Source organism: Megalops cyprinoides, chromosome 4 (genome assembly GCF_013368585.1).
Source record: "Megalops cyprinoides isolate fMegCyp1 chromosome 4, fMegCyp1.pri, whole genome shotgun sequence".
Classification (NCBI taxonomy): Eukaryota; Metazoa; Chordata; class Actinopteri; order Elopiformes; family Megalopidae; genus Megalops; species Megalops cyprinoides.
In genome coordinates, this window is record NC_050586.1 from 6998289 (window position 1) to 7022840 (window position 24552).

The window sequence follows — 24552 nt, forward strand, 5'->3', positions numbered from 1 at the left end:
TGTCCATTAGTACAGTTGTGCAATTGTATTGTAAACTAATGAGTGGTGAGTATCGAATGTGACATTAATTGTAATTAGGATACGATTACATGCCTTGTTATCCATCTCATTGCAGACACTGTTTTTCTCCAGTTTGTGTGAGTTCAGCAGCTGATCGATAAGGCTGTAGCCTGCTCTGATACATTAAATTAACCCACACCTTGTATCCATACACACTGTCAACCAATTGTAAATATGGCATTACATTTTTGATAAACGGAAAATGGTTATGTGTTCAATTTGCTTTGTAAATTGTGACTTTGGAGAGATAGGATTGTAGTACATGCATGTCTAGGAGTGGATTTATTTCTGGTCAGTTTGCACTTCAGTGATTTGTTTTTCTTGTCTGAGTCCCCACAAGGGAAAAATTTAAATGTCACCTAAGGAAGTTTGCAGGAGGTTGTGATGAATTGTATGGCCAAACAACCACACCATCTCTAGATACTTGCTAACAGTTGCCATGTTGCAGTGGCTGATGCTAACTGCAACTGTTTTATAGGCCTTAATGTCATTTTTGAGACCATGTGTACTGATGCACACATGGGTTGTATCCATACTTCATAGAAGCCATTGTATAGTTGCAAATATTGTGTAATGCCTAAATGGCCTTAACAAACTCAACAGAACCATTGGTCCTAAAACTGAGAAAAGAGCAGTGGCTTTCACATTGTTTCCATTAGGAAAAAACAATGACTGTTGGTGATAAAGGGAACAGTAATTAACCACAGGATGGAAAGACTTAACAGATGCTTGCCAGAATAATGATAAATGTACTCCATTTATATGCACTTTAGTTTGCCAGACTATGGTTCATTTTGAGTGCAAGCATATGGGAGCAAAGACACAGTGTACCTTCATGATGAATTCTGAGTCCTTTTAAATCAGTTCTGTTTTTTCAGTACGCCAATGCAGTTTATATGTAGAAGAGACGCGGCTCCAAGGATGACTCACCTGCAGTTGTCTGCAGGCTCTGAACGCTCTGAAGCCTTAATTTGCAGTTAGCACCTGAGAGAGCAGGTCTTGCCAGTCAGTATACACTGCTTATGAAGTATGACCTTGCAACCAAAAGGTGACAGTCACCATGAAAAAGCAAAATTGTTCAGTTCCTAATAGTGTGGAGATCTTGAAAGTATCTGTGATACTTTATAGATTGATTTAGAAATATTAGTAAGTGAATCAGTAAATTCATTCCAGGTTTTGAGAGAGTGTCCTCAGTAGGACAAAACAGATCATACATGTCCAATATGTCACAAACCAATACAACAAAAGATTCTTTGACTCCCTGCTACTAATCTTTCTTGTTTTAAATGTAGAAATATCCTATTTGTGTGTGTGTGTGTGCGTGTGCACACACAGTTACCTCTCCAAGGAGCAGGGGACCTATAGCTCTTACTCAAAGCCCTGTTCTTACAGTGCTATGCCAGTCTGCTGATCTATGCCCCCATTTGGGCACCATTCCCCCACCATAGAGTCACTTGACTTAAACAGTACCTCATCTCCAAGTGTCCTGGCAGTTTCATTGTATGTGGACTGAGTCCTGCCACATTGGATGCTGGAGATCAAACCTACACTTGAGATTTGTATCGGTGGCCGGACAGCTGTGTGTATTAGACCTTAGGAGTCTGGATGGCAAGCACTGCAAGTCAAGGATTAATTACGATTGGCCTACTTCTTAGCAGCAGAAGGAAAGTCATTTAGATTTTGTTAATTTAATGGTGCTGTGATGGACTGGCAGTCTGCCTGCGTATCTGGCGTCTCTGGACCATCCGTCTGGCTTGACACGATCCTCTTTACCCTTGTGTCTGGCACTATGAGCTTAATATGTGCAGCAGGTGTGTATCCAGATTTGTCATCTTGATGGTATTGTTACAGACTGAGAGCCTGCCAATGTATCTAGTGTCATGGACCTATCTGTATGGGTTGCTACGATCCACTTTACGCAGATTGTGTAGATGTAGTTGGTGTGTGTTACACTTAATATGTAACACAGGTGTGAATTTCAAATGATGTTATACAATCAAGTACAGCCAGTTTCAGATCTCGTCTGTGCAGTGAGGTATGCTTTATGAGAACTGTTGTGCACAGTTCTGTTGCATTGATAAAGGGTTCTGGCTGAAGGTTGAACGTACTGGATTTTAGAACACAGCACCAACGCCATCTACTGGAAATTCTGAGTATGTGTTTGGGCTCACCCTTGTGTTTATGTCAAGAATAGGAGAATATCCTTTCACTTATTTACTGTGAGAAGTACTTTATCTTTTCCTGGTTTCAGAATGAGATGGAGCTGAATAATGATAATTAGAGATTTTCTTCATTTCCAGTACTGACAAGTTTCTGATGATAGCAGTGTGCCTTTACGATTTGCAGATCGAACTGATAATTCAGTAGTCCTCAATTTTGGCTTCAGTGAACATTTCACTTACATATCACAGAATCTCAGATAGACAAAATCTACATTTTACAGTCAAAATAACCTTTAGTAGCTAATACAAGCCAGAAAACAACTGAGATACCAAAGAGAGAAGCCAACAGAAGGTTATTTGAATTATTTTTCATATTTGCAAGTTGCTCTGGAGAAGAGCATCTGCTAAGTAACTACAATGTAATGTAATGTATTGATGTTAATTTATTCTCACTTTGAGCCGTAGTGGTCAAATGTTTCAGCTGTTCAGATGAAAAAAACGATGTCTTCCCAAAATATTTTTAACCTCTTTAATATATAAAACGCTATTGTTTATGTCTTTCATAGCCCCACACTGCCCCACAGTGATCATTCAGAATCTAGGCCAGAGCAAGGCCTGGTCCTTATCTGCTGACCCAGTGCAAACTGGCTAAGGCATATAGAGAGTATATACCTATTTAGACTCGAGTTTAAAGGACAAATGAACTAGAGTGAGCACATGACACAGCTGCCTAAACATTGTTAGGATGACATGCATTGTGACAACGGCAACATTCAGACATTTATAAGGGAAAGTTGATCATGCTGACTTATATAATAGTTCTCATTGTAGGCCCTGAGGATAGAAACAACATTATCGGTAATCTGAGAATGGGTAACTCATATCGCTGTGAGTGATTCTCAGGAACAGCTCAAAGAGTTGATAGTGCCAGTCCTGTAATGATATGATATAAACTGTAATCTACAGTCTACAGTGCAATATACATTATATATATGTAACATCTGACAAAGAGCCTTGTTTTCCTATCAGAATTCAGAACCTCACCACTACAGAATGTGTTGTGAATGTCAGTCTTAATTTGAGTGGTTTAGTCTAACTACTATGAACTAAGGACAACTTTTTACTCTTTCTTACCACAGTACCTTTATTACCACACATAATTTATTATACAATAAGGTTTATGTTGGAAAGCCTTAGTCCTTGTTTCTTAAGGCACTTGGGAAAAGCAATTGGAGATAATTATGAAAATCCATAACATTTCCACAATTGTCAGAAGTTAATGCCATGACTCTGTAGAAGAGTACGCAATCTGATGTTTTCTTGTTCCTAGGAGAGAACAGGAGAAAAATGAAGTAGAGTTAAACTGATGGAAATACATTCAGGCTGCCCTCCAGAAGAACTACAGTGAATGTAGAAATACCAGTATTCTGTGCTCAGCCTGTGTAGAAACAGTATGATGTACAAGGGAGAAGGGAGGAAAGATAACCTCATTTTAGTGGATAACTATGCTGAAGTTGATCCCTGATTCTTTTATATGATTCACAAGCATGCTGATTTAAACCAGGATCATAGAGCATCAGCTAAGTCCTTTTTTACACAACTGTATTGAATGTGGCTCTGCTTTTGCATATTTCACATCAAATCATTTCAGCTGTTATGGGGACAAACAACTGGTTTTAAAATGAAAAAAATCAATCTACTCTATCTGTTATAATGAAGATGATTTATTGTAACCTGATCTGTTTATTCTAATTAAGATTAATCAATATGAAAAAAACCCTACGGCACTGTTATTACATTAGAGACAAGTACAGACGATTCAGCTCCTAATGGGCGATCTGTGCTAAAATTTACATGACTGCTTGTTAGTCAGGTTCAGACAAAAATCAGTCTGAAGGTGAGCTCACTGCCTCCTCTATTTGTCTCTTACCAGCCACCACTGGTACACAGCTGCTTTTGTAAGTCAACTCAGTTAACAGCGGAATTCAAATAATAAATATGTCTGCAGAGATAAAGTCAGGGGTTTAGGTGAGGTTACCTTGAACATATGAAAACTCACCGCTCTAGCAATACATTGCTGGAGTTCATTCACCCGATGGGAGAGGTGATTGTTAGCCTCCCTCAGCTTCTGAACTTTGTGGTGGGTGCGGTTCTTCACTGAGACCAGTACACCTATGGAGGAACAGTTCATCGCACAATTAAATGTCTCAGCAAAAGGGGGGTAGCCCCTCAGTTCAGCTAACAGATAACGGGCGGCAGTGTAGGATAGTGGTTAAGGAGCAGGACTCGTAACCGAAAGGTTGCCGGTTCAATTCCCGCTGGGACACTGCTGCTGTACCCTTGGGCAAGGTACTTAACCCACAGTTGCCTCAGTAAATATCCAGCTGTATAAATGGATTACATTGTAAAGAACTGTAACCTATGTAAGACACTTTGGATAAAAGCATCTGTCAAATCAATAAATGTAAATGTAAACAAGAGTAATTCCATTCCAAAATACAGGTGAATTACTCTATCATTTCGAAGCCTTATCACATCAAGCTGAAACTACTGTTTAGACAAATAAACATGAACAAATCTTGGGACAAATAAAGGAACACCCCAAATCTTTTCAGATTTGAGTAGTAGATACAAGTAAATAGCAGTGATACCAAAGCATTCTTCAGTGTCTTGCAGAGTGGTTATTGAAAATGTACATTTTGTAATTGTGTTACTGTGTAACTGTGTTGGATACAACAGGTTTTCTTCGTCAGGTCAACTCTTTTTTCCTTTTTGTCCCTCCAAATGTTCACCTTATTTCACAAAGCAAACATGGAATCAAACCAAAGACTTTGGGAACTAAATGCCAAACTGCAGTGCTTTTGCATGTTTTTGCTTCTGTTTTCTTTCTGGGCAAGTTTAAATGGTACCCCACAATATAGACACAGTTGGTACCCCACGTGCCTTTTGCATCTCTGGCTTCAGGATCACCAGATAACTTTATGGGAATCTACCTGGAGAATCTTGGCAAATGACTTTCTCCTATTTACCGCTGAGATCCTGACAACCTAAAGCTGGCTTGATGTAATGAAGTCAGGGGTCAAAGTGATTCTTTGTGTGGGGTGCTGTAGCTTCACAGAAGACCTGTTTACCAGACAGGTCCAGAGATGTAGAGGAATGTTACGTTACATTCATTTAGTAGACACTCTTATCCAGAACGGCTTCCAGCACAAAAGAACAGAAGTGTATCCATTCAAGCTGAATGAGCAACAGTGTCAGACCAGGCCAATAACATTTCCAGACAAGTGAGTGTGAGCATGTTGGAACATATAAGGATAAGAAACACGTGGGAACATATCAGGTCAGAAAGCATACTTTGGCTTTGGTAGCAAACCCTGACTTTGGTCCTCACCGTTGATGATCCTGGCCACTCTCCACAGTCTGAGGAGGATAAGAAGGCCCACTGCGTCGAAGGCATCCTCGTGGGACACGTACACAATGTCCAGCACGAAGGACACGATGATCACCACCCCATCCAGCACCTCAAACTTGTGCCGGAAGAACTCCCTCCCGTAGGCGAAGATCTTGCCCGCCAGCTCCACCATGAAGAAGGTCAGAAGAGACAGGCTCAGGTAGTGGAACACCTGAGTGAGCACGCACAGGTGAGATGGATCATCAGCAGAGACAAACATTTTCAGGCAAGCCAGTTTTTAAACAATATTGCTACTGGGGTTCTAGATTACAATGACATGTGCTATTGCAGTTGTGCTGCATCCCACAGGCAATCCCATTACATTACATTATTTTCATTTAGCAGATGTTCTTATCCAGAGAAGCTTGCATAGGTTACAATTTTTACATGCTCTTCATTTATAGACAGATATATACTGAGGCAATTGTGGGTTAAGTACCTTGCCCAACAGCAGTGCCCCAGCAGGGAATCGAACCAGCAACCTTTCGATTACGAGCCCTGCTCCTTACCACTATGTCACACTGCCGCCCATCTAATGTTGTATCTGATATAGGTACAGTCGCAGATGCATGCTGGGAATGTGGTGTTTGTGAGCTCACCCGAGGGGCAATATGTCCATCATCAACCGCGATGATTGACAGGTCCATGAGCAACTCGCACAGGACAAACACAGCATCCAGGATCACCAGACATACCACAGACACCTGATGAGATAGAGGCAACAGCAACACAATCACAGGCACAACAGAGATTGTGTCTAACTACCAAGATGGCACCGTCAGGTGAAATGACACAGGAGCCATTTCCTAGTTTAACCCCTCCAGCTGACACTTGCCTGAACCCACCCCCCTATCTGTTGTGGAAATCAGTTATCTTTCACCTACCCACAAACCACAGATTACAAACTTGGGACTGCTTGGGGTTAAATGATAAAGCATGTTTCTTATAGATGCACATACTTTGCATTGGTGTTGGTTGGTGTTTTCATCTCCAGAGGCATTTGAAGTTGTTGCAAAGCCCTCAGGCTCTTTGTTCATGTATAATTTTGAAGGTTAAAATGAAGGGGTGTCCAGAGCTTTAATTGTAATACTCAACGGACCAAACAAAGGTTATGGTGGAAATAACAGATATGTTACCTGGAACCTCTCACAGCTGTATAACTTGCGCATGGCATCACGGAAGGTTTGAAGCTCCCGATGCTGCAATGGGGTCGGCTCCTGCTCCTCCATGGAGTCATGCTGTTCCTCATCTTGCCACTGGGTGGTGCTGTGGTCATCACCCACAGCTGTGAAGTGCCTCAGGTATTGGGACATGGTGGCTGCTCTTTTGGAGTCAAACCAGCGCTTCAAACCACCTTAGAGAGAACAAGTGCATCGTCAGCCCCAGCCCTTACAATACAACCACCTTTCACAAACCAACACCTCCTTGAAGCTTGAAAAAAGTAACAAAAACAGGGAGGCAGTGTGCAGTAGTGGTAAGGTGCAGGGCTTGTAACCAAAACGTTGCTGACTGGATTCCCTGTTGGGGGCACTGCTGCTGTATCCTTGGGCCAGGTACTTAACCCAGAATTGCCTCAGTAAATATCCAGTTGTATAACATATAAGGATAAGAAACATGTGGGAACATATCAGGTCAGAAAGCATACTTTGGCTTTAGTAGCAAACCCTGACTTTGGTCCTCACCGTTGATGATCCTGGCCACTCTCCACAGTATAAATGGGTAACATGTAAAACTGTAACCTATGTTAGTCACTCCGGATAAGAATGTTTGCTAAATGACAATAATGTAATGTAAAATTGGTAGATTCCAGGTAAAATACATTTATTTAATGAACGCAGTTTGAAGTTGACATCCAATTGTCACTTCAATAATCAGACTCTTCAGTCTTGTCCTCAAAATGATGGTTACTTAATCCTACATCGCACTATATACTTTCCAACCTCCTTGTCCAAGTTTTAAAGCCGCCACAGGTTCCACAGTTTGAAATGCATGGAGAATAAGGTCGTTGAGAGCAGTGGTGAGGAGGTGCTGCACCTGCCTTGCTGTTCTCTCTGTGTGAGGGAACAGAACAAAACTGGCGACTACTTGGAGAAGCAAACAGGTGACTGACAGGTGTCACACTGAACATTCTAACTCACGAAAACCACGTAGGTTTGCATTCACGCGCCATTTCTAAAGGTTGCGAGTAAAATATGACAATATGCAAAGTCAGAGCTTAGGCAAATAAGACCTACTGTATGTACTCACCAGGGCTGTGAAAACGCTTCTTAACAAGACTTAAATTCCCACTGGCAAAATAAGGTAAGCTCTGATCTCTTCACTGAACAGTCAGCTATTATCCTGTTTCGTTCCTCTTTCTTCTTGGCTCGTGCCTTTTTCGCTAACATTCGATGCCATTCTCCCCGGTGCCCAGCAGTCATGCACAGCGGGCCAATCTCGAACACAAAGCCCTGGGGTGTTGTGCAAATATTGACCCAAGCCGTCAGCACGGAGCTAATTTGTCAAAACCTGGACAGAAGGCATGAATACGCTCTTATGTTCTGGTTTGATGCAGGCTTTTTTCATTCGATCTTGAATTTGTAAATCCGAGCTGTAAGGATATATTTTTGACATATGATATTTTAAGACGGTAAAAGAAAGCTAGACGCGTTAAGGCATCCTTTCCCCATTTTAACTGCACGATCAATTAACACGAGCTACAATTTAATTATCATTAACTCATCAACTATGTCCTGGGTTTCAGAGCTTGTCTCCAGTTCTGGTTGCACTTTTTCAGTTGGTGGCACTTTCCAACAACTGAGTTCAATTGGGAAACTGCGGATCAATAGGTAAACTTGATGGCTGATAAACTTAAAAGTTGAAATGTTCCCCCTTAGTTTACATTTTCAGGCAAATCGATAACCGCTTCTTAACTGCCTGTAAATTCAGCATATTTCTGAACATTTTTGACGCACTTAAAATGTAGGACATTTACCTTGAGTTTACCTTGATGCAGTAAATTAATCTCTGCCCCGTATAACTAATATCTGACACTAAAATTTATCAGAATATAACTAATGTTAGATAAATAATATATAGGCAAATTAAATTAAAGCGATTTGAAAAGAATAGCTACATACAAAAATATTCTTCCTGGACTAGGATTAATTGTACTTTTGCCTCTAGATACAAAGTCGAGGTCAAGGAATATGAAAGAAAAACCTGTCCAAATTCTTACCAGTCAACCCGTTAGATTAGATGAGAACCTATGCCGCCTTTTTGGCTTGGCCAGTTCACCGAGGTAGAGTTGTATGTTTGGTTTTCTTTTCACCATAACAATACTCGATCTTGAAGTGCAGTCGAGCTTTTAAACTTCTTGAGAGGAACACTAAAGCACTGGTGCTCGTGTTGCTTTGTCATATAAACCAGTAACCTTGACTTTCACGGAAGTCGCGATTTCCTGCAGTTTGTATACGCTTGGATAACCACTTGCGCCTGGCGACTATATTTAGCTGTTCATTTTTGCACTAGTTAGTGCGAGAAATCACGCATATCCTAATACCAGGTGTCAAGGATATTCTAAGAAAGGTTAATAAATGTTTATTTTTCTGTAGATATTTAAGTATTCATAAAACTGTTCTACCATGAATTTGAGGTTGTATATCCAACATTATATACATTATATATATTATTGTATATATTATAATATATATTATATTTCACAGTATATAGCAAAAATATATAGCAAAACCAACCTTTCAATAAATCTGAAGCAATTCATTGTAGTTAACGTTTTTCCCCAAGATCCCCTCTTTTTCTTTCTGTCTGTAAAGACATATACAAGTGTGAACACTCGTCCTGAAACCCAATTAAGGTCAGGTCAGGAGGAGCTCCTATTGAAGTTAGTCGGCTGCACAAAACTTTTGTTCTTATTGACACGTTCAAAGCGCAACTCTCAATTACAATATGCAGCTAGCACTACAGTTACAGCACTGTCAAAACGCTTTCCACTGGTCTGCTTGTATATGTAAGAACAGCCAACGCTTTCAATACTTCTCCCATGGCAAAAAGCCACAATTCACCTGACCACTAATGGTCCTTTTCATTTCTCGCCAGTAGATGGCGACCTTGAACAATTTAATAAAATCGAGCCGAGTCTTCAGAAATAACTACAACAGCACAATTCAAAATTAAACTTAATAAAATTCCTACTCTGACACTATAGCCCAGAAAGAAACTCGTACGTAAGTCTTAAATGTCTAACGTTAAAGTTTTCTGATGGTCTCCTGCAAAAGAGATGTTTAACAGGTGTTACAATGTTTTTACACCAAAACGAAACCAGTGCGAAGTGCAAAAAGTCACATTACAAAGAGGAAGGACATCCTTAGGAGAATTGCTTTATTTATTTGAAGAATGCAGTACAGGAAGTGTTTAAAAATCGTTGATAATGCTTAAATAAATGGGACCTATCTGATCTTTCAGGGTGATAAGTAACACGTGGAAAGCAGAAACCAATTTTCTAATCTGAAATCCTTCCGAGGGTCATTCAATTTCATACTCAAGGGGGTGACACATTTCACAGTGGTCTGAAGAATTCCAATCCTTTCCTTTGTTGACGGTGAGGGTGAGCAGGTGTTAAGGAGTGATTGTTTGAAACCCTTCTTTGGATCCAAACCAGGCATTTGCCATCCACGGCTGGGTAATGTTCCTCTGGAGTGTGCTCTCAGATGTGGCAAAAAAGACCGGCTGCACTGGAGTGCACAAACTGGAAGTCTGTGTGGTAAAACAGCCATTTAGTCTAGCGGTCGATAACAAAAACAAAAAAACAAAAAAAAAAAAGCTTTGCTTTCACTATCTCTGGTAGTGGTCATCTCAGTTCTGGCAGCTAGAAAGGCGTCCAACAGCTCATCAAATGTGAGCGACCACTAAACCACGAACAAATCATTCCAAGCAAACAAACGAAGATTGTATAATACAAGTCCACCGCACGCGGCTCTACTTCTTGGCTTGTTTTGTGACCATGTTACGTGGAGGCGTCACCGGCCGGCTGGCGTTTGGCTTCTTCTTCTCCGCTGGTTTTAAAATCTACAGATAGAGAAAAAAAAAAGACACAAAAAAGCACATATGCATTACCTTTTCAAGTAATTTTCAAAAAGTCCTGATTAGTCAAAATGTTTCAAAGCTAAAAATGGAGGACTTGTTCCCTTCAGTACCTGAAAGGAGCACATGAGGGTCTCATCCACGCTCATCATAGCCCCGGCGTTGTCAAACTCCCCACAGTAGTTGGGGGCGGAGAACAAGGTCACCAGCTGTCTCTTGGCAAAGAACTCGTAGCCGTCTTCCACAACCTGGATGGGAACAGTAACTGTCACCGGAGATTGGAGCTGCCGAGAAATGGCCGGTTACGGAATCATTGCGCAACCAGGCTCACTCTCCCAAGTTCTACTCCACACAGCGTTCTTTGGCCACGAGAGGGGACAGGGGACGGCTATTTTTAGAGGCCTCCGCCACCTCGTCCCTTCGAGAACAAAACCAAACACTTATATTTCCCTTTGGCTAGGACGGTTATGTACCCTGGTAGTAAATATTAGATGACCAATCCCTGGAAGTTTCCCTGTTAACGCACACGCTGTTGATTATTCGGTCTGAATGGATTTATTTAATCAAATGGACAAGGATTTACGGTGGGTGTTCAGCAACTGCGAATTGCTGGACTCGGGTGCGGGGTCTTCCATGAGTGAGGAGGATAACAAATGAGGAAGCTCACCTGATGGGCTCGGCATATGAGATCCAGGTCGTGCTTGTGCAGGAACTTGGCCACCACCTCGGCCCCGAAGGTGAAGGAGACGCCGCGGTCGTTCTCTCCCCAGCCCAGGACGTCCTTGTCGGGGTCGGACCACAGCAGGTCACACAGTAGCCCCTGGTCCGGCACGTCCGTGGGCCGCATGATCCTGCGGATCTGCTCCATGGACTGCAGGTCTGGGGAGAGGCCTGTGGGGGGGGGGGGGGGGCAGAGGGGGGTGCGGGTGAGGAACTGCCAATACTGATCCGCTGAATCACAGAACGGGCTCTGTGACCCTGTTCCCAGAGTGCGCTCTCCCTGCCTGTTCCAAAAATCTGCCTCAAATAGCTTCAGCCTAACTGACGCGCGCACATGAACAATAAAATCAGAACATAAGCTTCTGTTCCGTTATTGTTTCCGTGTGTGTTCATAAGACAAAAACAGGCCATTCAGCCTAGCAGGGTTTACCATTGTTCCTGTACTCTAAAGTGTATCTAGCAATGCGTCTGCCCTGGTGTTGCGCACTCTAAGGGTCTCGGCTTTCATTATGAACCCTGCAAGCTATTCTGTGCGTTTGTAACTGTCCAAGTGGGAAAAATACTGAATGTTTGCTTTTTAAACAGCCTTTCTAGATATCGCAATAACTATCCAGACAGGGGTAGAATAATCCTTCAGACTGAAGCAAATTGACCGGCTGTAAAGAGTTATTCTGCAATGGGCAAATAAGGGTGACACACTGAAATCACGGATTGTGTTTCACATTTGGGAACCGCTTGGTCAGAACAAAGCTGACAACAAATAAATGCACACTTTTGTGAGAGGCAGAGGGGTGTTTTCACACACGACCGAGCATGCTTTTGCTTTGCACATCTGCGCAATAAATCTGCGGACATTAATAAAAAGGCAAGCTTAAGCAAACAAGCGGAGCAATCTTGAACGCCATCTGCAGTCTCTGTAGAAGACGGCCGAGTCACATTGGGCTGCATGTGAAAGCGGCTGGAGCACTCTAATCCCGATCAGTCACCCACCTCCATGGCAGCAGAAGATCTTCTCGTCTACAATGGCGGCAATGGGCAGGCAGTTAAAGCAGTCTGTGAACGTCTTCCACAGCTTAATGTTGTACCGCCGTTTACCTGGAAGACACAAGACGCAAATCTCCTTAACGGGGCCGAGGCAACAGTCTAAGGATAAGGTCATGTACCTGGAACTGGTCTCGTACTTGGAACTGCCTTTTTACAGTATGTGATCTTTATAAGATGCCAGGATTTAAGGCCTGGGTGGACATCCTAACGCAGAGTGGCACCACTGGTAACGCCTCCTTTGGATTAGCAGGGGAGTATTTGCCACAATGATAAGGGTTCAGGCAACATGTGTGTCACCTGGGCCATTCATATCAATGGAATCGGTGAAGGCTGTAGCAAGTCACTAAGGCATGATGACACACACTTAAGAGAAAAGTCAACCCATGCAGATAAACAGGAGGGTAAAATGCAGCACTGTTTATGTGAGCACTCCTGATGGGTCCTGCTAGGGGGGCCTGACTGAGAGATGGGATTTAACCTGCCCACTTCCTCTATCAGTCGCATAATCCTGCTTTATTTAGGCTGTGGCCTATGTCAATCAGTTAATCACATAAAACGTGAATCATTCCGGCCTTCACATCATCATCATGCCTTTGCAGTCGGCTATATGGCAAGAGCTGAAACGAGCTGCAAGTCTATCCACCTGCAGTATAAAGATAACTCGGTATGGAACCAATAGTGTATTTACAGGGACTGCATTTTTCTACAGTCATGTGCAAACTAATCAGCACAGAGAGATATCTAAACTGAAAGCTCATGCAGTTTAAATAGTGTTAACTTATTGTTACGACAGTAGGAGTATGCTAATGCAAGGTACCACTAGTATTTGGTACTGTTTGCCACCCTATGAGCTAAGATAGCTTATGTGGTGCTACAGGAAAACTAAATACTAGATAGGAAATACACGAAATATAAGAAACAGGAATACAGGAAAACTAAATGATAAATAATAAGAAATAATTACTGTTGCACGAATACAGTTTTTTTCACTTATTGATCGAGCACTTTGTTACTGGAGATTCAGTACCTATGTTTCTTTCCACTCTTGTTGCTCCAGTGATATGTGCATAGTGTGTTTTTAAAGCTTACATGATGATCTTGGATGAAAGCCTCTGTTAAATGACATGACTATTCATACCACTAACATTAATAGTATGTTGGCAATAAAGGGCAAGTTTACTCCAAAATCCATTTTCCAGCTCGCATTTTATTCATGTTTATTTTTATTTTTTAAGCAGCTCAGATGCGTGCCCTGGAAGGGGGGGGGGGGCCTCACTAAAATACTCCCCTCTCTTCTGTTCCCCCCCAGCACCACACCAGCCCCTGATGTACTGCATTATGCAAACAGACTGTGCTGCAACATTCGGGGTCTTCAATAATTCAGGGGCCGGGATGGGGGAACTCACATTCGTCGTAGAAGCCGTATATCCTGTTGATGGAGGCGCACTCGTGGTTGCCCCTCAGCAGGAAGAAGTTTTCGGGGTACTTTATCTTGTAGGCCAGCAGGAGGCAGATGGTCTCCAGGGACTGCTTGCCTCTGTCCACGTAGTCCCCCAGGAACAGGTAGTTGCTCTCGGGTGGGTATCCTCCATATTCAAACAGTCTCAGGAGGTCATAGTACTGGCCATGGATGTCACCTGCAAAAAAAGTGGGTTTCAGCTTTTTTTTGTTAGGGGGGGGCTGACCTTATCACAACAACCCAGTATTGTTAACTCCTTCCCACTCCTTCCACACAGCACTGTAATATAAAAGACAGAGGACAGTGGCATCAAAGCGCTGGCGTAGCAGAGCTTGAGTGAGCCCTTGTATAACGCCGGAAGGGTAGCAGGCAGCAGAGTGGTTTCAGCAATGACATCATTCCCTGAGGACTGGGTAGCTAGCGCTGTTTGTCTATGTAGCTAGGGGAAATCTACCTTTAGCTCAACCGCTAACACTGCTGGCGATTTGAGTTCAGCCGTGTGACAAGAAAGAGGGGCTAGGAGCTCAAACGTGGAGACGCGGTCCACCTTCACATTCGTCACACAGGCTAAGGCAGAAGGGTCCGCTTTTCGCAAATTAGCAGAAATACCAGGGAACAAACAGGACGGACTGAATAATCACCACCTAAATTTGGCAAGCTTCAATATGCTGCCTGCCATTTGGAGGCGGGAGGGCTCGGGAACGTTTGGCTCCGAGCTAGCGTCTCTGAGCGCCGCAGCTGTTGTGCTACAGCCTCATACCGCGCACCAAAGCTGCTCCACCTAACCCGGGCTTCGCTTTCGAGTTTGGATCGTTTTTAGGATTCTGCGTCTGTCATATTTACCATACATTATTCATATGCTTGGCAGACGTCCTTATGCAAAGCGACCTGCACAGCTGACACGTCCCCCATTTCTACAGGTGGACATCTGCTGAAGCACTTCAGGTTAAGTACCTTGTGTGTTTGGTGCGACATTACCATGTAGGAATCAAACGGGAAACCTTTGGGTGAAGAGGCCTGCTCCTAACCACTACTCCATTACAGCTGCATAGTTGTATCATGTCAATAATTAGTATAATACTTCCCATATCCATGTGTACCTTACCCACTACAGATAATTAGTATATTATTATTTATATCCATGTATATGGTACCCACCGCAGATCTTGAGGGGGGCCTCCAGCTCCAACAGGATGGGCTGGCTGAGGAAGATCTCTCGGGACTTGAGGCACAGACCCCGAATCTCATTCTCTTGGAGCTGGACATTCTTCCCAGGCTTGGACCCCCGCACTGGGAAAACACAACCAGAGAGAGAGAGAGACAAAGAGGCAGGTGAGACAGGTGTTGCCTTCAGTGTTCAGCTTCTTCGTTGCCATTGGCAACAGGGAGGAGTGGAACCTGTAATCTTACAGGCCTCTCAGTGGGGATCTTCGAGCAATGCGATTGGCTCACAGGTCCCTCACACAGGAAGTGAATCACATTCCAGCTGCTACCACATGCTGTCAATCAACATTCCATTTGACCCAATCAAAAGACGTTCCTCTGCACAGGCCTCATACACGGCCTGGTATGATAAAATCAGCGAGTCACTCATGACACACAACGGCTCCGCCCGTTTTGGGGGTGAGGAGGTTTCATTTAACCATCACCACATTCCTTGGGATGACGAAATAACCTGAAGACCTTGCATAAACACGGTGCTGCGGTACACTCCCTGTCTGAACACCTGAAGTGATCTCACCTGTCCAATACGCATCTTGCATGTGTTTAAGAGTTTTATAACACAGACTTCCCAACAACGCCTAATGGTTGGCGAAACTATGTACACCCAACTAATGATAATCTCACTGCTCAAAAGGCCGAAGTCCTGCACAGGGGGGACTAATCAAACTCTTATCTTCATACAGGGAGCTCTGCTACTGAAACTCCCACAATTACATCACCTGTTTCAGTCAGCATTTTATTACTGAACCTCTCCCTCCACATCCAGAGCTCTCATACCGAAAAAGTAGGTTAGCTCTTCTAAAAAATGAAGGGTTTGCTTTACTCCCTATTAATAGGCAACGGTGACCCACTTCCAGAATGACAACCTGACCTCTGATATTCCCAGTTAATCAGGGCTTCGTAACTGCTGGCTCTGGTTGATGAAAAATAAGGACAGAGGTGATAATTGCTTTTCAGATCAGAATAGACACCTGAGTAACATGCCATAGAGGCACACACCTCACACCTGAAATAGCCTCGGAAATTTGCAGGCCATCAACATGTCTCCAATTCAGCAAGCCATTAGCGAAGGTAAACTCTAATTTTAGCACACTTCACAGAAGAACTAAGTCTACTATGATAAGAATACGCCGAAAGGATCAGCTTACTGAAGAACGCCAGCGTTTGCTTTCTATCCAATAAAAGATAACGCCAACAGTGACGTCGTGATGAAACAGCATCAAACTTGCCATTTCATTTCCCCCAGTTTGTGGGTTCTGGAACATTTCACAGCCGAAGAGCTTCTGTCACTACCCAGAATACAAGGGTAACACTCCCTGCGCATTAGCACACCGGAAGAGGAAGAGGAAGAGGAGGAGGCCGGCATCCGAAGGCCACTGTTTCTGCCCATCCTGGCTCCGCGCACCCCTAGCCTGCCTTGCCCTGTTGAGTCTGCTCAGTACCACAGGTCTATTAAAACTTAATTGCTTTTCCCCAGCCTGTGCAAGTCCTGAGCTGCACGTCTGCTCCAAAACAAGCTTCTAATCTTGAGTAAACTCTATTTTTAAAGGAAGCTTCTAATCACAGCTGCATTAATACTGAATATTTCAAAGCCAGTCGGGTTTCTCGACAAAATACATTTCTGGATTACCAGACCGCCATCGTGTACATCATTATTATTTCATCTTTTTTTTCTCCACACAGGTTTATGGTCTTCTGGATAATCAGTCACTCTGCAGAGCCCATCAGACAAGGTCCTTAACTTCCAGCAATATGACACAATTTAACTAACACAGGAAACGCTTGTTTACTTTTAGTTTTGAGCATGGTGACCTTCTTCACCCTGTCGTCTCTACTCATAGGTACTTGGTCATTTCTAATCTGGTGGGGTGAACCTGGGTAGCGACGTCTCACTTCATGCTGGTCAGTTCTGTCAACTTTAAGGGGTTATTAATGGAGACTACCAATGGCTAATCACAAAACGTAAAACTGTTCAGCCATGGTAATGGTTTTCCCCTACCATTACAGTTCACCTTAGTTTATGAGACCTGATAGTCATTCTATGAAATGTAGATGAAAAAGACTATGTATATTACCAGCATTATCATAAATGTAAATAGAGGTAAAAAGGTAAGTGAGGCAATTTCCTGTGTCTGAAGGAGATCGGGCTGTTGCACAAGATCGTGATCGAGACTGGTGAAGCTGACACGCAACATAAACTACGGAATTCTGTGCCGAGCATTCCAAACCACTCCTTCGCAAACTGTACATAACCAGTCACACAGGTGTGTGCCAGTACATGCTGGACTTTTTTAATGACAAAAATTCATCACAGTTTGATAATCGTAAGGATGAGACTCTTCCCTCCAGGCATGTATTCACCTGTACTCTGGCACAGGACTGAAGTTATACCGGTGACCCCAGTCCTCCCTGTCTGAACCTGTACAGCGCGACTTTTTAGTGACTTACATAACAGAAACACTCTTGCGCGTTACTTTCACTTCATCGCACTCGCTCAAAAAAAGCTGCTGAAGGTATAAAAGAAACATTTTATTCTCCTCCACTCAGTCGTCTGAACATTGCGGCGAAACTGACTGCAGCAACGCTCGCACATCATGCTAAACAAAAACGGATACAAACGGAAACAAAAATAGAGCCATTCTTTACAGAACCGGACACACTTTGGCATGACACTCTTGAAAGCTGGCTCTCACATTTGTAACGTTAAGCCTTGAACACCAGCAAAGTTTCTAGTGTGTACAGTAAAGAATTTTTGAGATATGATTAATAGCCATTTTTTGTGCCCACCTTGGCCTCCTTTAAGATACTGTAATTTTTTAATCTATACAAGGCGAGACGTTGTCACCACGTAGGTGTCATACCAACGCTCTTGGCTGCGCCCTGACGTATTCCCTTTTTTAAATGGAGAAATGACTCATCTGATTGTGAATATGTTAAAAATCTCACCTTTGACTTTGTTTAAATGTTGGCATCTTGTTCTAAAAACTGCAAACTTTATCCGTGTATACGCAGGAGGCAGGATACACTCTGAGAGGACGCAGTAAATTCTCCCTGTTGATGTTTAAGGGGTCTGCGTTTTCCAAGACTCGGTTCCCACATACGAAAAGGAATGTTATTAATCCTTGGATATGAATACGAGGAGTCCAGCTGGAGAGAGTGGGCTAACTTTCACCTCCCATGTGTCCTGGAAAACCTCAGGCCTGCAGCCAAGCCGCCATTTTCCGTCAGTCTGCTGCGACAAAAACTGCTGATGTCTCCAAAAAGCTAGCGCCGTCTGTGGGCCAACAGTGTCTACCTAGACAACCTTAGGGGAATGAAGGGGCCCAGTAACCCTGAAGTCTGCTACGGAGAGGCTGTGCAACCTAATGAATTAAAATAAAACTACATACTGTCTCATCTGCAGACATCAGTCAGTGCCACGAACTGTGATATAACAAGGGAAACAGTAGAGACCAGGCAAGCTGAATTTGCTTCCCAAATAGAATACCCACATTATCTGGCAACCCTGATGGACAGAGGACATGGCTGACTTAGTAACAGAGTACAAACCTGTAGTTATTCTGTTCCTTCTGAAATTTACTGATTTGTAGAGCCCTGTGTAAACCCCAGCCAATCAACTAGATAAATATCAGATGCTTCAGCACTGACACGTGAATGGCTAGTGTTTTTTTTTTTTTTTTACTTGTTTTAGGCAGTATAATCCTGACAATAGGAGTTTTGTTAAGAAGAAAAAAAAAAACATGTGAGAGGGGATTCTTGAGCCAAGACAGAATTAAGAATTGTGTGTGCAGCTGTCTCCATGTCTCAGTAATGGAGCCCTTATTTGAACCAGCACAGAGGGACATTCACTGACTATACATTTACAATCTCACTGCTGGCGCAAAACGGCTGCTCTCCTTTACAGTGCTCCACGAGACCAAATTATGAACAGCGGCCAACTCAATTAAGTCTGCATTGATTAAAAGCCGTCCTCACCGCAAACGCTAATGCTTGTGGTGGGAGAATGGAATGTTATTCAAATTTAAAAAGCTCCAGTCTTCTCGGTGTGTACCCTTTCATTTTTCACTGTATGCTTAAATAATAATGACCACAGGCCCTTGCTGCCCTTGGAGACTCACAGTCCTGAAGACAATCTCAGTGATGAATTCAACCTACCCTTCACAACAAAACAATGCCAAGTCAGAGGGCATTTCAAAGTCTGGCATATATTGTGCTATAGGGCCATTAATCCCTTCATAATATATCCAGATGCCCTTTTGGCAGCCAAATTTACCCTAACAATGACATGCTCCTGTTTAATAAAAAAAAAACAGAAAAAAACTAACCAATTAATTTTTGAATTATTGAATTTTGACAGTCAGACAGAGGAGACACTATGTTCCTCAGCCCAGAAAACTTGACTGACACTTCAAAAACACCAACTTGTTTCCACTCAAAACAACGCAGACTACTCGAATAGCTTATGTAAAAGCGACAGATCAGCTTCTGCGGTGTGAGGAACAGAAGACGCAAACTGAAGGCCGATGCATTTAAAGTGCAGTGACACTGATAAGGGTCCTACCGGCCCCTGTTTAGGGGTCCTAATTACCAGTATTCCTGCATATTTGACTGGGAATATAAAGACACAACCCAAAACAAATAAACACGCTTTGTGAGGGTCAAGAAAACACACACACAGATATCAACCTGCATCAACCCTGAGAAGGGACCATTTTAAAAAGGTTGCAGTTACATAACCAACTGCAATGGGAACGCTTCCATTCACTGCTGTACCACAGATAAGAGATTGTGATCACCGTATGCTCCGGTTGCAGCCAGATGACACTTTTCGTCGATTATGTATAGTTTATTAACAAGTAAAGTTTGAGATAAAGCATTCTACACAGCTGCAGCAGTGGAGTGTGGTGAAATGGTTTAGCAGAATGGATGGACATCCACCCAGGGGACTGGAATTGATTTCCTTGAGTGTCCCATCCTTACGATGACGTAGTAACCCTCTGCATGAGCCAATCAGCTGTGCCGTGCTTGGCGATAACATCACTCAAAGGCACACTCTGTCTTCTTACCCCTTAAGGACACTTGTCTTCCCTTACTGGGGGCAAAATGAGTTAGCAGGATCTGCAGAACTGTATCGGGAGCTAACCTGCTAAATGAACAGATCTGGGGTGATCCACGAAATGCTGCTCATAAGCCTTCTCCCCTGGGGAGGAGCAATGACTGTCTGGAAAAAAAAACTGATGAATCAGCAGAACTACATCATTGAAACTTATCCTCTTCCTTACTGTGAAAGTGTGAATCACCACACTGTGAGATGGGGCATTTCACTCTCACAATGGGATAGGCTGACTGCAGACAACTGTTGCTTTAAAAAAAATATTACTCGGGGGTAGCTGCATCATGTTGCCAGGGTTTCGAACCCACAACCCTCTCTTCACAAGTCCAGACTGCGAAACAATAGTGGACAAACGGTGGCAAACGACAGGATGGGAATTTCTCAAAAAAAATAAAAATAAAAAAACGAGACTGGGCGATGGAACTGTGACAAAGGAAACAGTTTTGCAGATCGTGCTCGGTTTAACGTTGTAAACACCTTACATTCAATCAAAAACCGTTAGCGTGTTATGCACATACAGTATGTACACATAGTGTAAGTGTCGATTTAAAAGCGCCTTCTCGTGATGAAAGCAGTGCCATAACAAAAGGCGAAATGGCTTATTTGTGCAAATGACAATGAAGACAGATTCTGAGAACACGCACACAAAGCATCTTACACACAACAGAAATGCTCTGACCTAGCTTTCCTGTGTTTGGCTGAAGAAATCCTTTGGGCATACTTTTCAGAAGGCTCTGCTACAACAAGCCACATAGTTACCCAGCGAGCTACCCTGGTTTCTTTAAATATCTCCCACCACTACTGGGGAGGAACAGATTTACTGAAGTCGAGGCAGGTCTTCAAGCCTCCGGATTAAGTAATTTACATGTAGCAATCGGTCACTGGCTGATTCACCTTGATCTATTTGTGTAATGCGTTGTCAAAGTGATGTGCGTTTTGACTGTGGATGCACAACATTGGTGGGCAGTGAAATGAACACAGCTACTTAGTTAATATTAGCTAGCTATATGGCTATCTTCACAATTAACGGCTTGCGACTAAACAGAGCCGTTTGTCTGTTAAAATACAGTGTTAAATAAACCAATCGGGTACCATTAACGACGGTGTATGGAAAAATTACACATGGGCAGGAAATGCAAAAAGCCAGTCGGGTGTTGCATGCAACCCACCCAAAGTGACGTTGTCACAACTAAACGTTAGTTTTAGCATCTTAAAGCAAAACCAGCTAACGTTAGCGTGCTTGCTAGCAACACACTGTCGCATTATGTGATGCCGACATTCCCACTTACACAACCCAGATGTGGAAACTGGGTCGCCCCCGTTTTCAAACATATTAGGGGTAAAGTGCTATATTACTGCAGTTTATCTAGTTACCTATTGACAATAACACAACATGAAATCACACCAGCGAAGTAGGTAACATTATTAGCTATGGAGGTTAGCTAGACTAGTTAACTCGCTCCATACGGAGCAGCATCTTAGCTACTGTTACCTAGTCTGGCCATTTATTAAAACAGTTAAGGATTAAACATCTTTACAATTACAATGGGTATCCAACTAGCAGCACTGCAGACAGCTAGACTACCTATATGAAAACTAAGAAAAGCATAACAAATGTCACAAGTCGGGCAAAAGCCTAGCTAATAAACATATTCCGATCAGCCAGCAAGGCAGTAATAACGTATCTTAACTGCCTGGCTCGCTATAATTTAATTTCCCTTGACAGCAACTAATCTGAGCTAGCTAGCGAGCTAACATTTGCGATCCTCCATTTTGAATTCAAAAGGCTTTCTTCTGAAGGGTGGGAGTAAACCGGCATGAAGCTGACTAGCCGTCTAGGAACGTAGTGGCTAGGTCAAAGCTACTGTTTACCAGCTAGCCCAAAGTAGCTTGATCGAATTAATACCACCACAGTCCGAAAGTAGCCAACGTTTAGCTAACCCACAGTTAAAACTATCGGGGAAGCTAGGTAGGCTAACGACAGCGGTTGACAGCATGTTCATATAGCTTAGCAAGCTCGCTACTTGCTCAGCTTCTTCCTTACCTTCCAAAAGGCGCTGAATGATACTGTCTATGTTAAGCTTGTCGATATCGGCCATAGCTTGGTAAAAACAAAAAAAGAAGAAAGAGAAGAAATTAAAAAGGTATTTATCTAACTAAGATCTCTCCAAAATTCCTAGGTGCTCCTTCACCCCTCCAAAGGCACAGACACGATCCCGATTTATTTGGGATAGTTCCCCCTCCCTCCACTCCTAGTGCTATGGCTACTAGCGGTCTGGCTAACCCGCTTCCCCCAGCCGGCCGGCGTAGTAATATTACAACCCTACTACAGCAACGTCTCATCTGGCAGACGCAATGCAGACCAAGTACGACGCACGCCTCGTTTGTTACTCATCCGACGAGACAAAAAGTGCCTGTCTTGTGCGTGTGTATTTTTGATATTTTTCTTTTCCCCGTGACACAGTCTAGTGATTAATCAACGTTGTTTCTGCACTTATTAGCAGGGGATGTATTTCGTATACCTGCACCCTAAATGCATCATTCATGATGCAAAGGGTAGGCCAATATATCCAGATCCAGGCTAATTGGATGAACCCTTTAGGATAACCTATAGTGTACATGAAAACCGTATGTGATGGATATTGCGATATTCATAATACAAATGATCATATGTAAATGGTAATAGTAACCATGGATATCAGTCTAAGCATCAGTGTATGTATTAGCCTATTATTTAAGCATTATTCTGGAATACGCCTTCCTCCCCAGTGCGCTGTCTATTCGCATCCGAATTGGTACGGAACCTTTTCATGACATAGGGTGTACACAGATCCTCAGTGCCAATGCACTGCCATTTCGTTGGACATCAAGCACTGGTGGTGTCCCCATATAATTTCCATAAATAATTAATGCCCTATCGACTTAGACCTTTGCGCACGTTAATGTACGGCCGCATCTCGGAGGAATTCAGTTATCCCGTGCTGGGCCAAATAGCTCGTCTCCAGGTGTTATGATCTGACTGGCAACTAAAACGGCTTAATTGTCTTTATTAAGAAGCAAGTCGATTCAGACGAGAACGTTGGCGTTGCTTGCTAATTACATCGACGTCAACAACCACTGAAATGAACTATTGGCCAAAATTGGTCAGACTGATCATGCTGACCATAGATAGTTGACCTATTACACTGTATCATTATAATACAGTAAAGTAGCCCATTATATTCTGTTTTATATGAACAATAATGGTGTAACACAAAATGAACTGCTGAGGATGGTTCCTTCATAAGCAGTTTACTCACACGCTCTTTCTGGGACGCAAAGTGCTGAAGAGCGAACAGCTGGGTTATTGAGCGCTAAACAAATGTGACATCCAGCATAAGCCAGAGCCTGGTAATATGATCAGCAGCAACAATACGTAACACTGACAAAAGGACCAGGTTACATAAAAGAATCACCCCCGCTGTAGAAAATGGGCATGAATATGTAAATCGCTCATATTATGACGATTTAATACGTCAGTTGTTTTTTTGTTTGTTTGTTTTGTTTTTATTCAGACCAGACATTTCCAGTAACTCCAGTAAATGAATAATATTAATTTAGAACTAAAGGACGCCTGTCTGTTTTCACTCCTTCTCAGTTTTCGTGGCGTTCTCTTGATATTTGGTAAACGTAAGTATAAGAACGTGAGAAACGTAGATGAAGATAGAGCCACTGAGACAGTGGGTCAGCATTTTGCCTGTAAGAAACTACTGCATCAAAGCAGGACTCATCTGTTGGTTCTGTCATTACTTATCCTTGAGTGCCCGCATGCAGTGTGACCTGTGTATGGAAGAGTCTTATTTCTGCTCTTTACAGAAAGATACGCTAATTGTGTGGGGCCATTTCAGCGCTATATATTTCAGCTACATCTGTTTTTGGATCCACAGCCACGTATTAAGTTTTACATTGTAACGAGATATCACGGAGATCGCATTTTAAAGTCCCCTTTTCGGTCATATCTTTTACCAAAAGCTTTCTATTGGAACAAATAAAAATCTCCTATTAGACTACCATCTGTGCATAATTCCAAAGCACAAGGAGGGAGAAAGGGAGGATGAGACTGAACAGATTTCATGCCTCGCTCTGCAAGTATGAATCAATTCATGAGCAACACAGAGCCGCGCCTGTAGTGTTAATGTTGCAGGCTGCAGACACATTATGTTATGATTTGATTCACTGCGTTCAGGGACAAAGCTCAGGC

At 42.9% G+C, this 24552-nt stretch overlaps 2 protein-coding genes across 2 annotated transcripts; both read right to left on the minus strand.

Annotated features, from left to right (window-relative positions):
• Positions 1 to 3491: 3491 nt before the first annotated feature.
• On the minus strand, positions 3492 to 7954 carry LOC118775980 (voltage-gated hydrogen channel 1-like). The gene is made up of 6 exons (XM_036525990.1): positions 7921 to 7954; positions 6810 to 7027; positions 6273 to 6377; positions 5614 to 5845; positions 4282 to 4394; positions 3492 to 3548 (listed from the first exon to the last, which is right to left on the minus strand). The coding sequence occupies exons 2-6, from the start codon at positions 6984 to 6986 to the stop codon at positions 3492 to 3494; spliced, it is 684 nt and encodes a 227-aa protein (XP_036381883.1). The 5' UTR covers positions 6987 to 7027; positions 7921 to 7954.
• A 2090-nt stretch (positions 7955 to 10044) lies between these two features.
• Positions 10045 to 22584, minus strand: ppp1cc (protein phosphatase 1, catalytic subunit, gamma isozyme). Its single transcript, XM_036526704.1, has 7 exons — positions 22357 to 22584; positions 15134 to 15265; positions 13923 to 14153; positions 12463 to 12567; positions 11420 to 11643; positions 10866 to 11000; positions 10045 to 10737 (listed from the first exon to the last, which is right to left on the minus strand). The coding sequence occupies exons 1-7, from the start codon at positions 22409 to 22411 to the stop codon at positions 10648 to 10650; spliced, it is 972 nt and encodes a 323-aa protein (XP_036382597.1). The 5' UTR covers positions 22412 to 22584; the 3' UTR covers positions 10045 to 10647.
• Positions 22585 to 24552: the final 1968 nt, after the last annotated feature.

Bases quoted from the DNA above. Each gene is read 5' to 3' on its own strand.
- ppp1cc (XM_036526704.1), bottom strand. From the start codon at position 22,411: ATGGCCGATATCGACAAGCTTAACATAGACAGTATCATTCAGCGCCTT. The intron at 11,644-12,462 runs GTGGGTGACTGA...CCCCCCCCACAG, and splicing joins GATCTTCTGCTGCCATGGAG to GCCTCTCCCCAGACCTGCAG. The intron at 10,738-10,865 runs GTACTGAAGGGA...CTCTATCTGTAG, and splicing joins CCCTCATGTGCTCCTTTCAG to ATTTTAAAACCAGCGGAGAA.
- LOC118775980 (XM_036525990.1), bottom strand. From the start codon at position 6,986: ATGTCCCAATACCTGAGGCACTTCACAGCTGTGGGTGATGACCACAGC. The intron at 6,378-6,809 runs GTAACATATCTG...CTATCTCATCAG, and splicing joins ACAGCTGTGAGAGGTTCCAG to GTGTCTGTGGTATGTCTGGT. The intron at 5,846-6,272 runs GTGAGCTCACAA...GTGCTCACTCAG, and splicing joins ATGGACATATTGCCCCTCGG to GTGTTCCACTACCTGAGCCT.